This window comes from Cydia pomonella, chromosome 12 (assembly GCF_033807575.1).
Source record: "Cydia pomonella isolate Wapato2018A chromosome 12, ilCydPomo1, whole genome shotgun sequence".
Lineage (NCBI taxonomy): Eukaryota > Metazoa > Arthropoda > Insecta > Lepidoptera > Tortricidae > Cydia > Cydia pomonella.
The window spans coordinates 16897266-16918565 of record NC_084714.1 but is presented as its reverse complement, the minus strand read 5'-3'; the positions used below and the strand labels follow the sequence as shown (position 1 = coordinate 16918565).

The window sequence follows — 21300 nt, the reverse complement described above, 5'->3', positions numbered from 1 at the left end:
AAGAAAACACCCAACTCGGCGATTATGACAGCATTGAGCTGTTAGAGACATAAATAAAAACCTCACCACTTATCACTTTACATAATTTAATACATGTTGTCTTGAACAGCTTTGATCATAGACAAAAAATCGATACGAAACGATGTTGTACATCACTAAAAATAAAGCATCCCACTGATGAGAGCAAATTGTCTGGCCAAAATCAATGTATAGCAAGCCTTATTTAAAAAAAATAGTTATTGTTGTCAAAAATCAGCGGAGCGCGCATGAAAATTTGCGAAAAGTTGTTGTCAAATATTCATAATTTTGGTCTTCCTAACACATATTACTCATTTCCAATAAAATGTCAGGACGAGGTAAATATTAACCAAGACCTGGTAAACCGCACAGCCGTGCCAAGTTCCTAATTAAATGATTTTCAGGTAGAAATCGCCGTGGGAACCGCAGTCACCACCACAACCAGAACCACACTTTATCCTCCGTGGCCAAGGAGACGGCAGAGTCCCTGCCGGCGGATAGTCCGGTTCTGGCGCTGTTTAAAGCCACAGCGCAGAAGCTCACGGAGCGCCAAGACCGCCACGAGCGGCTCGTTAAACTTTCGAGGGATATCACCATTGAGAGCAAGCGGATTATCTTTCTCCTACATTCTTCTATGACGTAAGACATTTTTTTTAATTAAAATACTACATACGTTTTCATGCAGTAACATACAAAAAAATTGTAGTAGATTTTGTTCTTGTTTTACCATTTGGCATGTCAAGTCTGCTGGTAATTTGCATACCTACTAAAAAAAACTGCTACTATAGTGTATCCATAAGAATGTAAACCAAAACATACCCGCCATGGTAACTTATACAATGAGGTGCAATGTTTTGTATTTATTTAGTCCAACAGTAGTTGTAATACATGGTGGTCACGAGGAACCTGAAAGATTTTAACCACATACTTCTGAGGCCAAAAGAAGGAAAAAATGTTATATGAGTTTCAGTAAATTTCGCCAAAAAAGGTTTTTTTTGTTTTTTTTTTAATTTTGAATGTATTTTTTCGATGGATGATGAACGGTATACTCATGTAGCACCGTGTATATTTAAAAGGCTGAGGTTTGTTTTCTCATCTTTTCCTACTGAGAACAACTCAAAAAAAATCCCACTAGTTTCACCACCACCAAAGTCTGATTGGAATTTTAACTGTTCAATATAGCAACTATCAAAATCAACATTTCTATAATAAAAAGAAAGTAGGAAACTGAGGTAATCTCAGATGTGAAGGATTCATTCCCATTTGTCCCTGCCGGCCACAGGTGGGAATAGGATCATTGGGTACAGATGGGAATGCATCCCAAACCACCACAGTTTGGTGGTTTGGGATGGGTGGCATATTGGGAATTATTTTTGTCAATTTTTATCACTGGTTCAAATAAATAATAATTTCACACAAATTTCTTATAAACTGTTTTCAGCAAAGAATCTGCTGAGAAAGTTCTCCAAGAGGCCAAGGAGCGAATTCAGAAACTAATCCAAGGGCCTCTCAAGTCTATTGGTTTAGAGCTTGAGCACAGCCCAGCGCACCTGCATGGCAGAGCTGTAACTGCAGGGTTTCAGGTAAAGATTTATAGAATTCTTTAGAAACTCAAAATCACAGTTATTGTGCTCCCACATTGCCAGTTTTTATTGTTATATACAATTGTGTGACAGGCATAACATGGACGTCATTTAGGGAAAAGTGGGAAAATCATCCACCAAAATCAATGTCAACAGAAGTTGAACTGAGGATAGATCTTTTTTGCTAAATTACATCCACATGATAGTATTAATAGTGTTATGTATGTATGTAAATGTAATGTAAATAGCCTTTATTATTGAAGTCTTCAGTTATCACAATTACATTAATTTGGTTTCACAACATTGACCTCAACTCGTCCTTTGACGTAGGCCTCCTCTATTTCTTTCCATTTATTTCTTTCCTTTACTGTTTGCATCCATTTACCTCCTCCTATTCTACTCAAATCATCCGACCATCTAAACTTTTGTGGACCACTCTTTCTTTTATTATATCTAGGGCACCACTCTACAAGGTCCTTTGTCCACTTATCTATGTTTTCTCTCATCATGTGGCCTGTCCACCGCCACTTTTGTTGTTTTATTATTTTAGTTTATGTTTTTGTTTTTGATTTTTCCTTAATTATGGACAATTTGACTCTGTCTCTATGTTTTATATTAAGTATGCTTCTTTCCATATGGTTTTGACACACATTCAGTTTTTGGTGCTGCTTTTTTGTAAGTCCCCAAGTTTGGCAACCATAAGTTATTATTGGTATTATACAACTATTGAAAACTTTAAATTTCTGTCTTGTAGGTATTTCTTTTGTCTTAAATACTTCTTTCAAAGACCAAAACTTTCTCCATGCATTTGTGGTTCTTTTCTCGAGTTCCTTATCCGTCTGGTCTTCAGGTGATATTATCTGCCCAAGGTATACATATTCATTGACATAGTCTATTTCCTTTCCATTCAGTATAATTTGCTTTTTAGTACTGTTCGTCATTAATTTTGTTTTTGACATATTCATAGAGAGGCCTACCAGTTTGCTTTGTGTGTCTAAATCTTCTAACATAGTTTTCAGCTCTGAAGGGTTATCTGTTACGAGTATAAGGTCATCTGCGAACAGTGTGTTATGTATACATATTGTTATTGATAGCATGTTGTTGTTGTTGTCCTAAGGCACCCCAGAGGTGCAAAGGGTCTTCACAAGCTCGCGCCACGCCTTTCTATCTTCAGCTCGCCTTCTGGCCTTGCTTCAGCTCAACCCGACCGCTCGTAGCTCTCTTAAGACGGACCGCTGCCAGGAGTGTACAAGGCGCCCGGAGCCACGGCTTCCGTCCGGCGGTTTCCAAGTGAAAGCTATGGTAACATTATTCGTTTCCACTCTTCGAATAGTATGTCCTATCCATCTTCATTTCCGTGTCGCGATTTCTTCGTCGATGGGTGTTTGCCCGCAAATACTCCATAGGTCTTTATTTTGAATGGTTTTTGGCCAGAAAACGCGAATTTTTAAATTGAAATATGTACATAAACAAACTATTTCAATAATAGCAAACAGTATTCAACTTTTAGACTTGTAAAAAATTATGGTAGTAATAAAACGGAATAAAGCTAAATGTGATAAACACATTGAAATACTATAATGATGTCTTTGAATGAAATTTTCCATAAAAACCTATTTTATTACTCTTGAAGTAATAAAAATATCAAAACTGCTTTTAGGAGTTCATAGAGGCATGGACATTCTTCACACTAATGGAGCAGAAGCAGATCATATCATGGAAGGATGTGCAGAGCCAACTGACATATAAAGTGGCTGCTAAGGACTCGGAGGAGGAGCGGACAGTAGTCACCATGCTCACTTACAATGATTACATGCTAGGTAAATATAAATCATATTTATACTTAATCAGTTTTCTTTCTTTTACCTTGTCTTGTCAGTGGCATACAAGCATACACCCCACTTTTTATACCATGTTGATGGCAAACGAATATAGTATGGTACAAGAAGTGTCCCACCCAACTAAGGTGCATCCCAATACTCGCTAGCCAGGCTAGTGGAAATTTTTGTTAGGGGCAAATGGCAAGATGTAATATGGACACCTGCAACTTCAGAGAGATTGTTCAGTAGAAGTGGTTGATAATTCAAGCTTATTGTAACTGCATTTTTGGTGTGATGAAGCCAAAGAGCTAGTTTCAGAAACACATGAGTATGAAGCAGATAATGATTCAAGCAACACAATAGGCTAGTTGACAAATTTTTATTAATAAATAAATAAATATTATAGGACATTATTACACAAATTGACTAAGTCCCACAGTAAGCTCAATAAGTGTTGAGGGTACTTAGACAACGATATATATAATATATAAATATTTATAAATACTTACATAGAAAACACCCTTAGCTCAGGAACAAATATCCATGCTCATCACACGAATAAATGCCCTTACCAGGATTTGAACCCGGGACCATCAGCTTCGTAGGCAGGGTCACTACCCACTAGGCCAAACCGGTCGTCAAACTCGATTTATGATATCAATGATTATAATTAATGATATCAATCGATCAGGTTTGTTTTGAAGATCAAATGTCTATATGGGGACCCATTGCCTTAAAGCAATAAAAAAGTCACAAATTATAGTCAGTCTTACTAACGAAACACTCGTAACAAAATGGCAATACACCGTGACGTCACTATTACTTTAAGTCTTCTAATAGAAGCCGTTTCGATGTATGGAAAACGAGGAATTATACAATATATTTTACAGTACATATGGTGCTACTTTACCGCACTAGTGCGCAAATTCGCATATTACGTTACTGTGTCAAACATTTCAAGGGCCATATGTACTGTAAAACGTTGTACGATACATGTGCGAATAGGTAATTCGCAACTCGTGTCGATTTAAAACACTCCCTTCGGTCGTGTTTTAATTTATCACCACTCGTTTTGAATTTCCTATTTTTCGCACTTGTATCGTAATGTACTATTTTAATGGAATCAAATGGTATCATTATTTTTTCCTTTTTGGTTGTTACAAAAAAACTTAATTTTAAACTTTGAGGTGTATTTTATTATTATTCCCATACATTTTTTAAGTTTCCAATTTATTGTGATAATTTGCTCATTTTCTATTTAATTAACTAGATTTAGTTATAAAATTCAACATGTGTCAACAACTCTTAAAAGTATTCTTAGACGTTTTGCCAAGTTGTTGTTCAGAAACATTTTTTTTTCTCCTGTAATGTACGACGAGTGTAAATTGCAGTGTTGGCCGAACGTTAATGCAATTAACCACTAAAAAGGTTAATAATTAATAACCATTAACAATTAATGAAAAATAATTATTAATTGCAATTAACTTTAATTTGCATTAACATCAATTGCTTCACAAACCATTTAAAATTAAATAAATTGTTAATGAAAATTAAAAACGTGATTAATAATTAACAATTTAATTGATCCTTGGTACAGTCAGCGTCAAATACTTCGTAGCAGTCAAAGTAGCCAAATAGTTCGGTACACCATATATTTAGTATGTATCTTGGATACTGCTCTTCCAAGTGTTCATCCAAACGAGTCGGATGACCAAAACAGCATGTGCTTATATTGAACCAAACCAGAGTTCCACTAGGTACTGCCTGGGTTCAGAATCAGCTCTATCTTGGATACTGCTCTTCCAAATGCTCATCGAGACGTGTCGGATGACTAAAACAGCGTGTGCCTATGTTGCACCAAACCTGAGTTCCACTAGGTACTGCCAGGGTTCAGCATCAGCTCTATCTAGGGTACTACTCTCCCAGGTGCTCATCAAGACGTGTCGGATAACCAAAACAGCGTGTGCCTATGTTGCACCAACCCTGAATTCCACTAGGTACATCCAGGGTTCAGCATGAGCTTTATCTTGGGTACTGCTCTCCCAAGCGCTCATCAAGATGAGTCGCATCGCATGACCAAATCGGCGTGTGTCTATGTTGCTCCAAATCTGAGCTCCACTAGGTACTGCTAGGGTTCAGGGTCATTTTGTTGAGTCCCATTTTAAAACATCATGATCTTATAATTCACTGAAGCTTGTATTAATATGCTTTCAAGTAATAGTAACTTTAATTATTTACGAAATTATTATATTCCATTAAACGTTAATGCAATTGAGAGTAATTATAATTAATTATTAATTTTAATTAACATATCAATTTAATTCTAATTTACCTTAATTCAATTAATGCTATTGACTAATTGCGGAATTAATGGTTAATGCAATTGGTTAATTAGAATTAACAATTACGACCAACGCTGGTAAATTCTATGTTGTCGTAAACGGTATAGTTTATGAGATTATATTGTTTTCAGGGATAGCAGATTTAACAGGAGAACTGATGCGAAAGGCAATCAACAGCATCTCCAGCGGGGACAGTGAGGATTGTTTCTACGCTTGTCAGGTCGTGCGCGACCTGTACACAGGCTATTGTGGTGAGTCATTTAAGCCTTACGTCTCCTAGCCCTAGTTTCTTTAGTACTAGTCCTTATCTGATCTTTAGAAGAGTTTTAGTATAGTTATTTTCTTATTTTATTGGCGATTGACCCTAATCATACCTGATGGAAAGTGAAGACGAAGACAGGGCCTAGATGGAGCTCGCCGGTTCAGTAGTTGCAATAGGTCTACTAATTCGAAAGGCGAGCATGAGTGTGTGAACACAGAAGCAACAGTGCTACAGTGTATCCTATGTGTCCAGTGTAGGTACCTATATCTCTGACCGCCGCCACATGTCATCGGAAAGTCTCGCCAATGACGCTAACGACGGCCACAGCCGTCAGCTTCGGCAATGCAATAGAGACTGACGCGATACTCCGTAAAGTTCAATATCGCTTAAATAATCGCGATCGCCTGGCGCCCGGGGCACGGCATATTCCTTCGCCGTCTAGTGTTCAAAGGGATTCGACACGGGATTATTTGGGATTTTTTATTTATTTCGTTTTTAAACGTAGGTCTATTCGGCGGCGGGCGCGAGCTCGGCCGCAAGTCGTCGACGACCCGCGCCAGCGTGGCCAAGGTGGAGGCGGCCGTGTACGCGCTCACGGTGCGCGGCGGCGAGGCGCCCGCGCCGCTGCTGCTGCCCGCGCCGCCGCCCGACCACTGGGAGCGCGACCGCGACGAGGACGAGGGCTTCTACTAGCTCCCCCGCCCCGCCCTGTGCTGCCATGCCGGCCACGTTCTGTCGCCCCGCTGCCCGCTCGGCATCATTCGCGGGGTACATTCCCTTTTTATTTCGCCGGGCACAGATGGGAATATAAGGCCGTTCATACACTCGATCGAGTTAAATGTACGACCTTGAAATGCTGCCGCTGGCGTTCTGTCCGCGGCTTTCGAGTTTGAAAGAATAATTACGAATTAAGAACGAACAATTGAACGTGTCTATACTTCAACTGTTTAAATTGAATCTTGTAATATTTTGTACAGTCAAGGTATTAAATATCGATACGGACAAAGTGCCATAAATATGTATACACTACTTTAATGTATAGGCAATAAGGTCGTGTGTACATATTTTTGGCACTTTGTACGTGTCGATATTTAATACCTTGACTACTACTTATTTCGTAGACCTGTGAATCGTTAAGAAATTTTTTAAATTCGTGATAGTTTTTTTGTAAAATCTATCTAATTTAACAGCAGTTTAACACCACCCTATTTTGCGCCGAGTGTATGACCATCTTTCAAAAGGTGATGAAGTCCATCTAAGATAACTCTGCACCGTGTTTGATAGCAAAGAATGTGGAAGTGTTATTTTAACCTTTCGACCACCACAATCGGCTGTGGTCGTCATCGAAAAATCTTGCCAAGGACGCCAACGACGGCCACAGCCGACAACTTCGCCAATGCAATAGGGACTTACGCGGCACTCCGTAAAGTTCAATTTCGCTTAAATAATCGATCACCTGGCGTCCGGGGTACGGCATATTCCTTCGCAGTCTGGCGTTCAAAAGGTTTAACATCATCATAATGTCAGAAATTTGACATTTATGATAACACTGTTACACTCTGTGCTTTCGAACACGATGCAGAGTTAGTTTGGACGGATTCTAGAAAGTGATGTCATGATGTGACTGATATGTAGTTATTTAAGATTACGTTTTATAAAATTTAGTATGTGAAATTAAAATCAATAAAACTAAATTAATATCACAACTTTTATTTTACAAAAACGTCAATAAAACCTACTTGAAGGTGAAATACAATCATAAATACATAATACATCCTATCTGGCGCGTAAAAAAGTAATAAAAAATACATTCAAGATTTAAAACGATTACTAGGTCTATGGTTCAGGCGTCCAGTCCTCACTGCCATCACTCGCGAAAGGATCTTCTTCTTCCGATTCTGAGCCCTCTAGATCACCTAGATCTAGATCTTCCTTAGGCGGAGGTTTCCTTTCCCGCTTGGCTCTTAGCAAGCGATCACTGCGGTATTCCTGGCTGCTGTCAGAATCAGAGTCAGAAGTATCTAAAAAGGAAAAAACATGGATAACTAGACAAATTTTTTTGGATAAAGAATGATTAAGAGTTGATATTATATTATATACCCTTTATCTAAAAATACAACGGAGTCTTACATTTGGAGTATAAAATAAATCGAAATATATGGCAATTTCGAAATTTTTGCAAAAAACTGGTTCCGATCCCTGCCCGAGGCATTAAGACATCTTTCTCTTTTACTCCAATTCAATTATTTTAGTGTTGTGTTTCTGTCAGTGCGTAAGCTTGCCAGAGCTCAACGAGGGTGCGGAGTGTTAGGGTCGGCAACGCGCATGTAACAACTCTGGAGTTGCAGGCGTCCATAGGCTATCAGGCGGGCCGTATGCATGTTTGCCACCGACGCAGTATTAAAAAAAAGCGTTATTAAAAAGTGACAGAAATTAACGAACTTCGATCTTTAGGGTTACCTATAGCCCTGGCCAGTTTCGCAACGTCGTTATAGATCGTGTCATCCACAATGACATACATATTTGTCAAATCTTATCTTTAATAACATGTAAATACGAGTTAAGACACGCGTCGTCGTGAATGACACTATCTATTAGTGTTGGCTAAGACTCGAGTCCTTTGAATCCTCTGCTTTGAAACTCGACTCAGTTTTTTAGACTCGCATATTAAGGTGGTTCGATTTTCATACAAAAAACAATCGCTATTAATTAATTAATTACACAATATTATTACATAAATAGTTGCGCATCTATCTACTTTCGAATATTCATTTGCGCTAAATTAATAGAAAAACTTTGTTTCATACAGAAATCATGCAATAATCAACGTTATATTTTTATAAATTTTACTCATGTGTGTGTGACAAATGTCGTGTACAAATACATTGCGGCGTTGCCACTCCATGCCTCGGCCGGCCATCGGCGCGACGTTGCGATGTTTGACGCGTTTATAGCTGACTTTGTCGACACTGACACTCAGTGTGACCAGGCGTACGATAATTGTCGTACATGTACGATAATTTGGGCCCCGGTATGACGTAATGTTCCAAAGAGCATTATCGTACACTAAAGTACTATACTTTCAGCCCTTGGATGATGCCACCTTAAAACTCTAGTAATTTGAAGCAAAATATGACACTTTCTCTCAGAAATAGGCTAAAATTAGTATCTTTTGGGTGTTCGGTTCCTTGGTGTAAGTTTAAAGTTTAAAATGTCACAATTTCCTGTATACCGTTTGAGTCTATCCCAAAAATACACAAACATAAACAGATTTTTTGCGCAATTTAGACGAAAATTGTCTTTTTTTTATTATTAATTGGAAATTTAAGCTTATTTTGCTAGACATTTTTAGGGGCTGCCTTTTTGATTGGCGTACGATATTTTTTTCAACGGTACAATAATATTGACACTCAAGTACGATAATTCTCTTCCGCTCACCTGGCAACACTGCTGAAACTTGACAGGACTTGGGGGCCTACCGCGAAAACCTAAATTCGCAAATTGCGGGGATCTTTCTTTTACTCTCACTAAGACGTAATTAGAGAGACAGAGAAAAATGCCCGAAATTGACGAATTTCGATTTTCCCGGTAGCCGCTCTGGTGCTTGAGGTACTTGATAGAAAACAACGCTGCCGCATGTTCTGAATTGTGATTTTATGTGTTTTTGGATTGAAAATGATAGCAACGTCTAAATCAAGTTACAAAAATCATCGATATTCTGGTCCGCGAAAAACCAGGAAAAGTGTAACTGTAATTGGAGTCTACAAAAATGACCAATTCATAGAAAATATGACCTAGAAACTAGTTCACTTTTATAAAACTCAATTTTGCCCGAGATTGTACTTAGGCGAATACCTAAGGGAGCTAAGTGTATTGATCTTGAATAATTAGTTGGCTAATACATATATGACTCCAACATGATATGGACATTTACATCATAACTATTATACTTAGTTGGTTACTAAGTTCTGTTACTCGATTTCTTTCTTTCTTCCTAGCGTTGTCCCAGCATATTGCCACGGCTCAATGGAGCTTGGGGTCCGCTTTGACAACTAATCCCAAGATTTGGCGTAGGCACTAGTTTTTACGAAAGCCACTGCCATCTGACCTTCCAACCCAGAGGGTAAAACTAAGCCTTTTTGGGATTAGTCCAGTTTCCTCACGATGTTTTCCTTCACCGAAAAGCGACTGGTAAATGTCAAATGATATCTGTTCTGAAGTTCTGTTACTCGATTTGCAACCTCTTTATTTCCGTTAAAACAAATGCTACCGAAAAAATAAAAAATGACATAATGTGGTGGATTTGTGAGCTATAATTATATACCACACATAACGCTTATCTCGTCGTATCTATAATGAATTGGGGCCTAAAAGAGAATCGTATTCCAATTTTTTGAAACGCTTGTATTACTTTCTATATTAACTAAAAGTTGCCTTAAAATTCAGCTTTTATACTAAAAACGGCTTTAAATATGTTAAATTAACAAAATATATTTTGACAGATGCTTTCGCGCCCAAGACGCTCTTTGAAAATTGTTGACGTCACAGTTTATGGTTTGACACATAACTACATACATACGTAGAAGATACGAACTGTCAACTGATATTTGTCATTTGTTGTTAATCGCCTAACTGTCAACAGTGTCAATCCGAGAGTTGTGACGTCATCAGAATCTTCAATGACGTTTCGAGTTTGGTCACGTGATGTGTGCCAAAAGTTATTTTAAATTCAATTTTTATAAAAATATGGTCATCAGTTCAGTTCAACATGTTCTTATAATCCAAAAGAATTTATTGGGATACAATTATGCCCTAAGATTTGTAGATGGAAACAACCCTATTGCGTTGCACAAATGTGGGCACCCGCCAAACATGATTTTGGGTGTGTCATACTCAGGGCTAACACAGATTCATTTCTGTGAAAAAAGTGTGAAAACCGGAAACTGGAAACCGTTCTCGAACCAATAGTGAAGCCCTTAAGCCACACCCTATTTCAAAACCAGCCATGGATCTTTGAACAGGACTCAGCTCCTGCACATAAGGCAAAAACAACTCAAGCCTGGTTTCGAAGGAACAAAATTGACTTTATTGCCCACGAATAACTTTATTGCCGTCCTCCAGCCCGGACCTTAAGCCCCTGGATTATGCCATATAGCAGGTTATTGAGGAGAAAGCCTGTGCTAAACCCCACACAAATCTTAACTCCTTCAAGCGGGCCATAGTTAAGACAGTGACGGAATTAGACATGACAATCGTGCGTGCCGCTATTGATGACTGGCCTCGTCGTTTGAGGGCCTGTGTCAAAGCCAGAGGAGGCGATTTTGAATGATATTGTCATATGTAATTCCTGATTTTGTGTACTTCATTTTAATATATACTTTTTTAAACTTTCGTTGGTATATTTTATGTAGATAAAGATTATTGCAGTAACAGAATTTAATAACCAACTAGGTAGAAAATAAATTGGATATGATGTGATCCGTTGAATGAAATTGACAATAAATAAAATAAATAAATAATTTTCTATCTCTAGGCATTGTGTGAAACTTCTAGTTGTGTCAAAATATCGGGAAATCAATAATATAAACAAACATGGTAAATATCTCATTTCTTTTTATAATGGTTATAAATAGAAGGCCATGCAATTATGTAACTCACTGTAATTTAATTTAATGTATCGTAAAAAAATGTTTTAATTATTCTACTGTAAAATAGTACCTACTTTTTTAAAGGCTGGGCAGTAAGGGATTGCTTTAATTTTAGAACAAAACAGCGTTTTTTTTAAAGAAAAATACCGGAAAATCTGACTTACAAATTTAGACTTTCTTAGGTTCATTCTACTTAGAATCTTCTCCACCCTAGCATTAAAAAAAGATATCCTAAAATATCCATACCATTACGTCACATTTTAGTGTGAAAGAAATTACAATGTAAAACTAAAATTTCAATACAAATTTTCGGGTTTTTTTAGCACGAGGATTGATTATGCTAGTGATTCTGAGTTGGAAGAACCCAAAAATATCATGATGTGTGAGAATCAGATTTTTAATATTTTCATGGAAAACGCTCATATTTCTCATAAAATAATTTAATAATAATAGGTACTTGATAATACTGATAACAAAAAATTTTCTAATGAGTCTCGAACCCACATCCTATTGCATGTATTTCCACGTACATACCGCAACGCCATTGAAGCTTACTCACGCTGTGCCAAATTGTCTACTACATGGATCCCAGTAAGACTGTTTCAATATGTGAGTGATACTTAGAAATAGAGTCAAGAAACATTCTGTCGACATTAAGGGGTAGTTTTTGTACAATGAAGTGTTCAATGTTTGTTGTAATAGTTCAATATTTATTTAAAGAGTGCGCTAAATATAATTTACAGTATAGAAATACCAAGACTACTCCACAAAAAAATTAAAACTCAAAATTTGCAATTGTGGCGCCATCTAGTGAGGTTTAAGCTTTGGGTAACCTAGTCGAACCACCTTAAGTCTAAACTCGAGTTCTTATTCACTTGTTAGAGACTCGAATCTTTTGTAGGGACTTGAGTCCTTTTCAGAGAACTCTCAATTTTCTCTTTGCAAAATTTCGAAATGCTTTGTTTTTAAGTAATAAGTTATAAGTTATAGCACACAAATAATGCAAACGCGAAATTTCTTACTTACTGACTTTTATTTAGGTTAAACCTATGAAAGTCTTTATTCGGAGGCTCGAGTCCTTTTGAGCTCTCTTAAAAAAGACTCAATAAATGACTCGCCTCGGGACTTAAGACTCGGAAGTTTTTTTAATCGCCGAGTTTCGTAAAAAGGGGTCGAGTTCTTCAAATTCAAACTCAAAAGACTCGAGTAATGTTGGTAGGAACTCGAGTCTTTTGAGTGACTCAGCCAAGTATATCTATACTGTGGAGTGTACAAGGAGTGTTGAGTTACCTACATGGCTGAGATGCCGTATACTCTGCGTCGATGGGGTGAACTTCCTGGCATGTTTCGGATCCCAACGCCTGCACGCAGCGCTCTGGGTCACTTCTTTAGCGTGCCATCTTCAACCTAGATTTTTAAACGCCTGGCCTATTAACTGCTAACTGTACAATATTATTGAGTGTCACTTACTTTTACCTGGCTGATATTTTCTAACCCTAATATACTCTGTCGGATGCTTATAATTCCTTAAGTGTTTCACGTCCCGATTTTCGCACCTGATCCCCTGCGGACATATTTTTTTCGTGCCCCAATCATCGTCGCGTGGATGCGAGTACTGGGCGATGTGCGCTTTATGCGCAGGGTTGGGGCGGAGTGCGCGCAGGCTGCAAAAGTATATAACAATTTTAATAATTGAATTTAAACTGAAGTGCGTCATAGTAACATTAAACTAAGTTTTACCCAGTCATCACACTCATGCGAACTCGCACGTCGCTCCGGTGTATGAGCGTGAGAGCGCTATGCGATGTCCCGCTCGCACACCAAACCATGCCTTAGTGAAGTTTTGGAGAGCCTAGGTCTTTTTTCTCACTCACAGTGCAAAGCACCGGTCACCGGTCGCGTCGGGGGCGCGATGATATAACCGGTTGGGGGTGGGGTTGTGCTGACATTGTATGAAGGCGCGCTTAGCATTGTGTGTACTTAAAAAGACCTGGGCTCTCCGAAAATTGTTGCGCGAGTGACTAAAAACACGTGAGTTTCTTTTGTTTAATGTTAGATCTAATGTGTATCATGGATAACTTTGTATCCATCAACCTCTTTGCACACTCTTGTGTGATAATTACCTATAACAGTTTCCTCCATATTCGCATCGTTCACGCTTTGACACAGGCTTATTGTTCTCTTTCATAGAACCATTCTAGAACAAAAGATTGCAGTTAGCATTAACACATTCACTGCCAAGAACATGTATGTGTGCTCATTTTGAACTGGAAACAGGGGGCCTAGCACTGAAAGTGTTAACACATTAGCACCCACACCCACTTTTGGGAAACCACCACTTTTCTCATGCTGTTAGGTGGAGTTACAGTAGAAAAACGGTCGTAACCCAGATGTACCCAACTAGGTACAATCGGCGCTTATGGGTTAAGAGTAGACACAGAAGGACTAATCTTCTACATACATATTAAATTAAAAATTAAAGAAATATGTATATGTAAAGAAATTTGTGTGGTATAACTCTATTTGTAAAATGATTAATATTATTATTAGCTGTATTTTTTATTGTTTCTGCAATAAAAAATACAGCTAATGATAATATTGATTAGTTAGTATATTTCAGCATACTTGCCAAGTTTTTAACACATTCACTGCCAGACAAAAAACGGCGCACTACCCCAGAAACCGGTGGTCTATAGCTGCGTACAAAACAACCCGCCCAGCGGGTTGTCAGGCATATGAACAAAGTTCACGAGCGCCCACCAGGTGGGTTCCCGGCAGTGAATGTGTTAATATTGTTTTCAACAGTTATTTGAGTTTTGCATGTTTTATGTATTAATGTTAATTTCTGAGCAACATAATTGTTATTATTCATTAGTGGAAACTGTTTGGCTTGTGGATGTGTAATCTGATTTACTATGTGTTGTTTTTGCCTGTTTGTTTCCCAAAGGTTTAAATAAATTAATTAATTAAAGTTGGTAGCTCATGCAGATACTACTTTCTATTAGTATACCCACTAGGGTGTACTGATTACAAATGTATGTGGGATTATAATAAAAACTCTATGTATGGGCGAAAGAGACACAATCCGCAATGTTATGTCTGGGATTTGCTGACCCTTTAGGAGTGAAGAGAAGAACAAAATAATACAAGCCATGTTTGTAAAATAAAATACAAATCTTACCAATTCATCACTCTGAAACTCCTGACTGCACTGTTCATCAGACACCTCTTCCTCTGATTCTTCTTTCCTTCTCCTCTTTGATTTCCCATTTATTGAATTGTCAGATTCTCCCTTTTTTCTCTTCCTCAGCTTTTCATTGTCTAATGGACTCTTAGGAACCACTGATTCTTTTGTGAAGTGTAGTGAATTCTCTGAAGTATTTACATTTATTTCCTTCAGTGCTCTTTGACTAGGCTCATTGCTTTGTAACTCAAACCAATAGGAGTTTTCTAAAAACCCAAATTGATCACCAAATTCTAATGTTGTCTTGAAAGTCTTATTTAATATCTCCTTTTCTTTGGAACCTTTTTTAGTTAGGTATATTTTTCGTTGCGACTGAAACAAAACTTAATAAGATACAATTGCAGTCAACTGGAAATAAATACTATGGTACAATGTTACACTAATCAACCTAACCCCAGACTAAGCTCAATAAGGCTTGTGTTGTGAGTATTAGACAATGATATATTTAATCGTATATAATAGATAAATACTTAAAAAGATAGCTAACAACATTTAGAGACTGTATACATCTCAAATAAAGTATCTAATATTTCATTGATTGCTTATTTGTAAAAATTGTTATGTTTGGTTATGGTTATTGGTTATTGTAAAATTTTGACATGTGAAAGTGCCTGTGGCCTATTTGCTGAATAAATGTTTGATGTTTACAAATAAAATCCTGCTTCATAGGAAAAAAAATTGAAAAATGGCCATAGGACATCACACCATGGTACCCCAAGAGACAGAAAAGGAAGGATGCAGATTGGAAAACGAATTCAGGCAGGTGGCCAGATTCTTGTGGAGAAGACAGACTCTGAACAGCAACGTGGAGGAATATGGTAGAGGCCTATGCTAAGGGCAACCAGATGGAACATTTGCGGAGGAGTAAGGCAGGGTGCACTGTGACAAATGGGACTTAATCACATTTATAACCACATTACAATCTTGAGTCTAAGAAAATTTCAACATCTCTCAAAGCCACTTGTTGCATGATATCATATACGCGATAAAGTCCAGGTTGGTGTAAATTTATATATGCAAATTGTGAAATTGCAGTATGCAGTAGGTACTTATAATACAAACTAGAAAGTTCTTCTTCACTTACCGATTCTATAGTGATGCTATCCTCTTTAACGATTATGAGACCCTGATTGTAAGACAATCGTTTATCGTCGAACTGAAAAAGTAAAGGAATTTTTTATCAATTAATATTTTTGATCTATGCAATAGTTGTATGCTATTTATTTTGTGGAACTCCTAAAAAACAAGCTAAGTAAGTAAACAACTAAATGTAGCAAGAATACGAGCTGAAAGTAAATAATAATAACATCATAAATAAATAATAAAAACTTGTGCTAAACTTACTCCAATTAATTTATCTCTACCGATTAAATACGTTCCTTCCGGAAGCTGAATTTCATTTGGCTCCTCTGTATTAATGCGCACTAATTTAAACATTTCCTAAATAAATAAATAACAACTAAAAGCAATAAAAAACTTAGGAAATAATACCGATAACAAAGAAGATTAATGAGTAACGAACTAAATTTAAGTCACGACCGTTTGACGTTTTTGTGGTAGGGCAGTGTTGTCACATACAATTTTGCCGAAATGGTAGAATAGGGTGCAAAAATAGGTAGAAATGGGTGGAATTTAAAATGAAAAATAGGTAGATCTACCACTCAATAGAAGTACATTTTTATGATTAAAAATTTTTGAATTATTTATAAGTTTTTAATATTGTGACGTTAGTACACATGTTCATTAAAGAAATTCAAACACAAGTTAGGATTTCCATGGTTTCTAGGTAATAAACCTGCTTGTATAATCTGTTTCTTTGGCAAGTTTTCATTAAATCAAATCTAAATTCGGTAGAAATTAGGTAATGTTCCGTCACATGTATTGAGAATTGCTTACAATTGTACCATTTTGAAAAATAGGTAGATTTCAGGCCGAGGGAGGTAGATAGGTAGAACGCAGGTAAAATAGGTAGATCTACCAAAAAGTAGGTAGATGTGACAACACTGTGGTAGGGTTACCAGTTTAATAAAATATGGATATATTGAGTAAATTATCGAAATTAATTATGTGTATTGCACTGTGCAATCTACTGGGTCCGATTTATCGGAGTATCCTTGACAAACAGGATTTTCATGAGAATAGTGATGTGATAGCAATAACCGTGCCTTCTAGCGAATAATTCAACAGCAAATGTAAGAAATAATTTTGAATTTAATTTCATTAATTAGTTACAAAAATTATAATTAATGACGATAGTTGTAGAACCAGGCACACGTAAAAGACGTATACATTTAAGGACGTGTATACGCGAACTATATGCGTCCCGGGAACGCTCCCTTCTCCCGCAACTCATCGAAGTGCTCGATCCAGAAGTTGGGGCATATGGTCTCGAAGTAGCGCTTGAAGATCTTGCAGTCGTCGACGTCGCCCAGCAGTCGCTTGCAGCGGTAGTAGTCGCAGTAGTTCATGTAGCATGCACTGAAATCGTAGTTTAAGATCGTATACAACGTGGGTACACACGTTGTTTATGTCATATTGAGTAACTTTTACTACACGTTGTATATATATATAGGGCACTTGCATTAGTTGCTTACCTATTCGAGTGATAGAGAAACAGATGACGTCGATTCGTCGTTTCCTTTAAAATTCAAACGAGAAAGTGATTGAGAATGAGCACTAACCCTGGTCGCAGACGAACGGAATTTTCCGTGCAAGCGAGATAGCCCTATACATGTGTAGAGCGACGTCCCGTTCACACATATCATTCCGTACAGAAACCGTGTAAAAATTCCGTGCGTCTGCGGCCAGCCTAAAGGTATGTGTATAGCTGTATACCGAATGTGCGTGTTGTAATGTAGGTATGGTATGATTCCAAAAATATAAGTCACCCTGCACCGCACGCTACAACGTGCAAGAGTGCTAGAGGCAGATAACGAAATTTCGATTTTCACTCTAAGCCCTCAGTTCGATTTTGGCAATCTTTACTGATAGGTACCAAGAATTGCCACAGGTTTATAGGAATGCCAGTGCCATCTGACCTTCCTCGAGAGAACAAACAAGGCCTTATAAAAGACCTATTTTCTCACAATGTTTTCCTTCATCGAAGACATAGTATGTACAAAAGATTGCTACAAAACAAAACATAAACAAGCACGAATGCTTGGGTTACTCACTTTGTCTGATTCGTGTTAGGAAACCTGGGATCAAAGCGGAGAGTCCTTAATTCTTGGTCACACATCTTAGGTTTTCAGAATGAAATGCTATTAGAATTATGATTGTAGTAAATTTTGTAATATTAACTATTTTAAAAGATGGAAAATACTATTGGAAAAATGACATTGCATGGAGCCTTGATTTCATGATTTGAAATGTTTGAAAATAGTTTGAAAGAACAAATGAAGTTTTTTCTCAAAGCATACATACTATAGTATAGAGTTGAATAATGCGTGCGCCCGTGAGGGACAGAACATACGCAATGCAGAGAAATAAAAAAACACGTTTTAACATATCTGACATCATACCAAAACAACCTACGTAATTTAGTCGTGTTCATTGTTACCCCCAGACACCACCGGTTATTCTATCGTTTTGACATGGCACTTATGACTTTTTTTTAATTGGGAAAAAATTAAAATTGAGAGGACAGAAAATAATAGCGCTTTCACTGCTCCTCCTACTTCAAGTTCCATAAGACAATCTCATTCGGTCATCTCCCCCTACCCTATTTCATCTCTATTATTGTATCTCTAAGATTTTATTAAAACTATAGACTTAAGCAATGAGGCTACAAAAAATTAAACTCTTTAGTAATTAGGACAACGGTTTATTAAAAATATTTTAATAAAATTAGATTCTAAAACATGGAATTTATAAAGTATAGGTACAGTAACTTTACATAATTATGTGAAATACATATAATATTATCTTCCAATCGAAATGTCTGAAAATACACTTTTTACGTTAATGTCGGTGTCGCGAGTCGCGGCATTTCGCGGTAGACTCTGTTTTATTGCTTACATTTCTTGTATACTATTTATACTTTTGAATGCAGTTTAAGTTTACTATGAATAAATAATTGCATCTGAATTTGAATCTGATTGAAGCAGATTTTGATTTTATTTTACTGTATGTTTAAATACCCTCTATATTTTTAGTTCTTTCGCTAATTTCATGCAAAATAAATGTATTTGTATAGCTTTAAGAGCCCTTAATCCTTGGAGCGTTCTCCGATTTCACGAAATAACGCTCGATAGATGGCGTTGGCGCTCGGTACGCGAGCGCCGGCAACGCGACGCGCGTTTCAATGCAGACTAGAATAATCTTGATAGTTTTCAATATAATTACAAGCAACATTAATTTTAGTGTCATATGATATCATATGGGCACTCTTTATTTTATTGTATATGCACAGTAGTTTTTTTTTTTTTATGTACACTACTACTAAGTGTACAGACTACAGAGTGGAAAATGAAGAAGTTACTAAATGACTGCAGGTATAAATAAAGTATATTAGTGCGATAGAGAGACAGATAGTGTTTCGTTGTCGTATCGTAAACGATTGGCATGTTGGCCACACACTTGCTTAGTGCCTAGCCAAAATACCAATCGTTTGCGTATATTAGTGCGATAGAGAGAGAGTAGTGTTCCGTTGTCGTATCGTAAACGATTGGCATGTTGGCTACGCACCCATGATACCTAGCCAAGAAGCCAATCGATTGCGCATATTAGTGCGATAGAGAGACAGTGTTTCCTTGTCGTATCGTAAACGTTTGGCATGTTGGCTACGCACCCATGCTGCCCAGCCAAGATGCCAATCGTTTGTGCATATTAGTACGAGAGAGAGACAGATAGTGTTTCGTTGTCGTATCGATTGGCATGGTGGCTACGCACCCATGCTGCGTAGTCAAGATGCCAATCGTTTGCGCACATTAGTGCTATAGAGTTTCAGTGTTATTTGAAATCACGTTAGGGTTTGTATTATTATTTTTGACCCGAATGAAGTCCATCCAGGTTCTTATGATGGAGTCAGGAGTTGGTCACCAGAACTCCTAATCTACTCATTATAATTCCATCGTGCTTGGGCTCAAAAGATTTGCCCTGACGAACACCATCGATCTAGATGAAGTCCAGGGTCTCATGATGGAGTCAGGAGTTGGTCACCATAATTCCTAATCTACTCATCATAACTCCATCGTGTTTGGGCTCAATAGATTTGCCCTCACGAGCACCATCAATCTAGATGATGTTCAGGGTCTCATGATGGAGTCAGGAGTTGGTCACTAGAACTCCTAATCTACTCATTATAATTCCATCGTGTTTGGGCTCAAAAGATTTGCCCTGACTAGTACCATCGATCTAGATGAAGTCCAGGGTCTCATGATGGAGTCAGGAGTTGGTCACCAGAACTCGTAATCTATTTATCATAACTCCATCGTGTTTGGGCTCAATAGATTTACTCCGACAAGCACCATCAAATTACCATTATGATGAATAGATTAGGAGTTCTGGTGACCAACTACTGAGTCCATCATGAGACCCTCGACTTAATCTAGATCGATGGTACTCGTCAGGGCAAATCTTTTGAGCCCAAACACGATGGAGTTATGATGAATAGACTAGGAGTTCTGGTGATCAACTCCTGAGTCCATCATGAGACCCTGGACCTGATCTAGATTGATGGTGCTCGTCAGGGCAACTCTATTGAGCCCATACACGATGGAGTTATGATGAGTAGATTAGGAGTTCTGGTGACCAACTCCTGACTCCATCATGAGACCCTGGACCTCATCTAGATCGATGGTGCTCGTCAGGGCAAATCATTTGAGCCCAAACACGTTGGAATTATAATGAGTAGATTAGGAGTTCTAGTGACCAACTCCTGACTCCATCATGAGACCCTGGACTTTATCTAGATTGATAATGCTCGTCAGGGCAAATCTATTGAGCCCGAACACGATGAGGTTATGATGAGTAGTTTAGGAGTTCTGGTGACCAACTCCTGACTCCATCATGAGACCCTGGACCTCATCTAGATCGATGGTGTTCATCAGGGCAAATCTATTGAGCCCAAACACGATGGAGTTATGATGAGTAGATTAGGAGTTTTGGTGACCAACTCCTGACTCCATCATGAGACCCTGGACCTCATCTAGATCGATGGTGCTCATCAGGGCAAATCTTTTGAGCCCAAACACGTTGGAATTATAATGAGTAGATTAGGAGTTCTAGTGACCAACTCCTGACTCCATCATGAGACCCTGGACTTTATCTAGATTGATGATGCTCGTCAGGGCAAATCTATTGAGCTCGAACACGATGAGGTTATGATGAGTAGATTAGGAGTTCTGGTGACCAACTCCTGACTCCATCATGAGACCCTGGGC

At 37.8% G+C, this 21300-nt stretch overlaps 3 protein-coding genes across 3 annotated transcripts; 1 reads left to right on the top strand and 2 right to left on the bottom strand.

Moving 5' to 3' along the window:
• Positions 1 to 166: 166 nt before the first annotated feature.
• On the top strand, positions 167 to 7725 carry LOC133523753 (translin-associated protein X). Its single transcript, XM_061859459.1, has 6 exons — positions 167 to 356; positions 423 to 657; positions 1460 to 1601; positions 3262 to 3421; positions 5895 to 6014; positions 6531 to 7725. Exons 1-6 carry the CDS (start codon positions 344 to 346, stop codon positions 6716 to 6718), a joined length of 858 nt encoding a protein of 285 aa, XP_061715443.1. The 5' UTR covers positions 167 to 343; the 3' UTR covers positions 6719 to 7725.
• Positions 7720 to 16457, bottom strand: LOC133523752 (uncharacterized). The gene is made up of 6 exons (XM_061859458.1): positions 16262 to 16457; positions 16002 to 16073; positions 14855 to 15229; positions 13797 to 13870; positions 13144 to 13337; positions 7720 to 8046 (listed from the first exon to the last, which is right to left on the bottom strand). Exons 1-6 carry the CDS (start codon positions 16352 to 16354, stop codon positions 7862 to 7864), a joined length of 993 nt encoding a protein of 330 aa, XP_061715442.1. The 5' UTR covers positions 16355 to 16457; the 3' UTR covers positions 7720 to 7861.
• Positions 16458 to 17110: 653 nt separating this feature from the next.
• LOC133523754 (cytochrome c oxidase subunit 6B1-like) lies at positions 17111 to 18320 on the bottom strand. The gene is made up of 2 exons (XM_061859460.1): positions 18091 to 18320; positions 17111 to 17395 (listed from the first exon to the last, which is right to left on the bottom strand). The coding sequence occupies exons 1-2, from the start codon at positions 18153 to 18155 to the stop codon at positions 17230 to 17232; spliced, it is 231 nt and encodes a 76-aa protein (XP_061715444.1). The 5' UTR covers positions 18156 to 18320; the 3' UTR covers positions 17111 to 17229.
• Between the last annotated feature and the right edge of the window lie 2980 nt (positions 18321 to 21300).

Bases quoted from the DNA above. Each gene is read 5' to 3' on its own strand.
- LOC133523753 (XM_061859459.1), top strand. The intron at 658-1,459 runs GTAAGACATTTT...AACTGTTTTCAG, and splicing joins CTCCTACATTCTTCTATGAC to CAAAGAATCTGCTGAGAAAG. The intron at 6,015-6,530 runs GTGAGTCATTTA...TTTTAAACGTAG, and splicing joins CCTGTACACAGGCTATTGTG to GTCTATTCGGCGGCGGGCGC.
- LOC133523752 (XM_061859458.1), bottom strand. From the start codon at position 16,354: ATGTTTAAATTAGTGCGCATTAATACAGAGGAGCCAAATGAAATTCAG. The intron at 16,074-16,261 runs GTAAGTTTAGCA...TTACTTTTTCAG, and splicing joins GTAGAGATAAATTAATTGGA to TTCGACGATAAACGATTGTC. The intron at 13,871-14,854 runs GTAAGATTTGTA...CTTTTGTTCTAG, and splicing joins AGTTTCAGAGTGATGAATTG to AATGGTTCTATGAAAGAGAA.
- LOC133523754 (XM_061859460.1), bottom strand. From the start codon at position 18,155: ATGTGTGACCAAGAATTAAGGACTCTCCGCTTTGATCCCAGGTTTCCT. The intron at 17,396-18,090 runs GTGAGTAACCCA...CTACGATTTCAG, and splicing joins CCTAACACGAATCAGACAAA to TGCATGCTACATGAACTACT.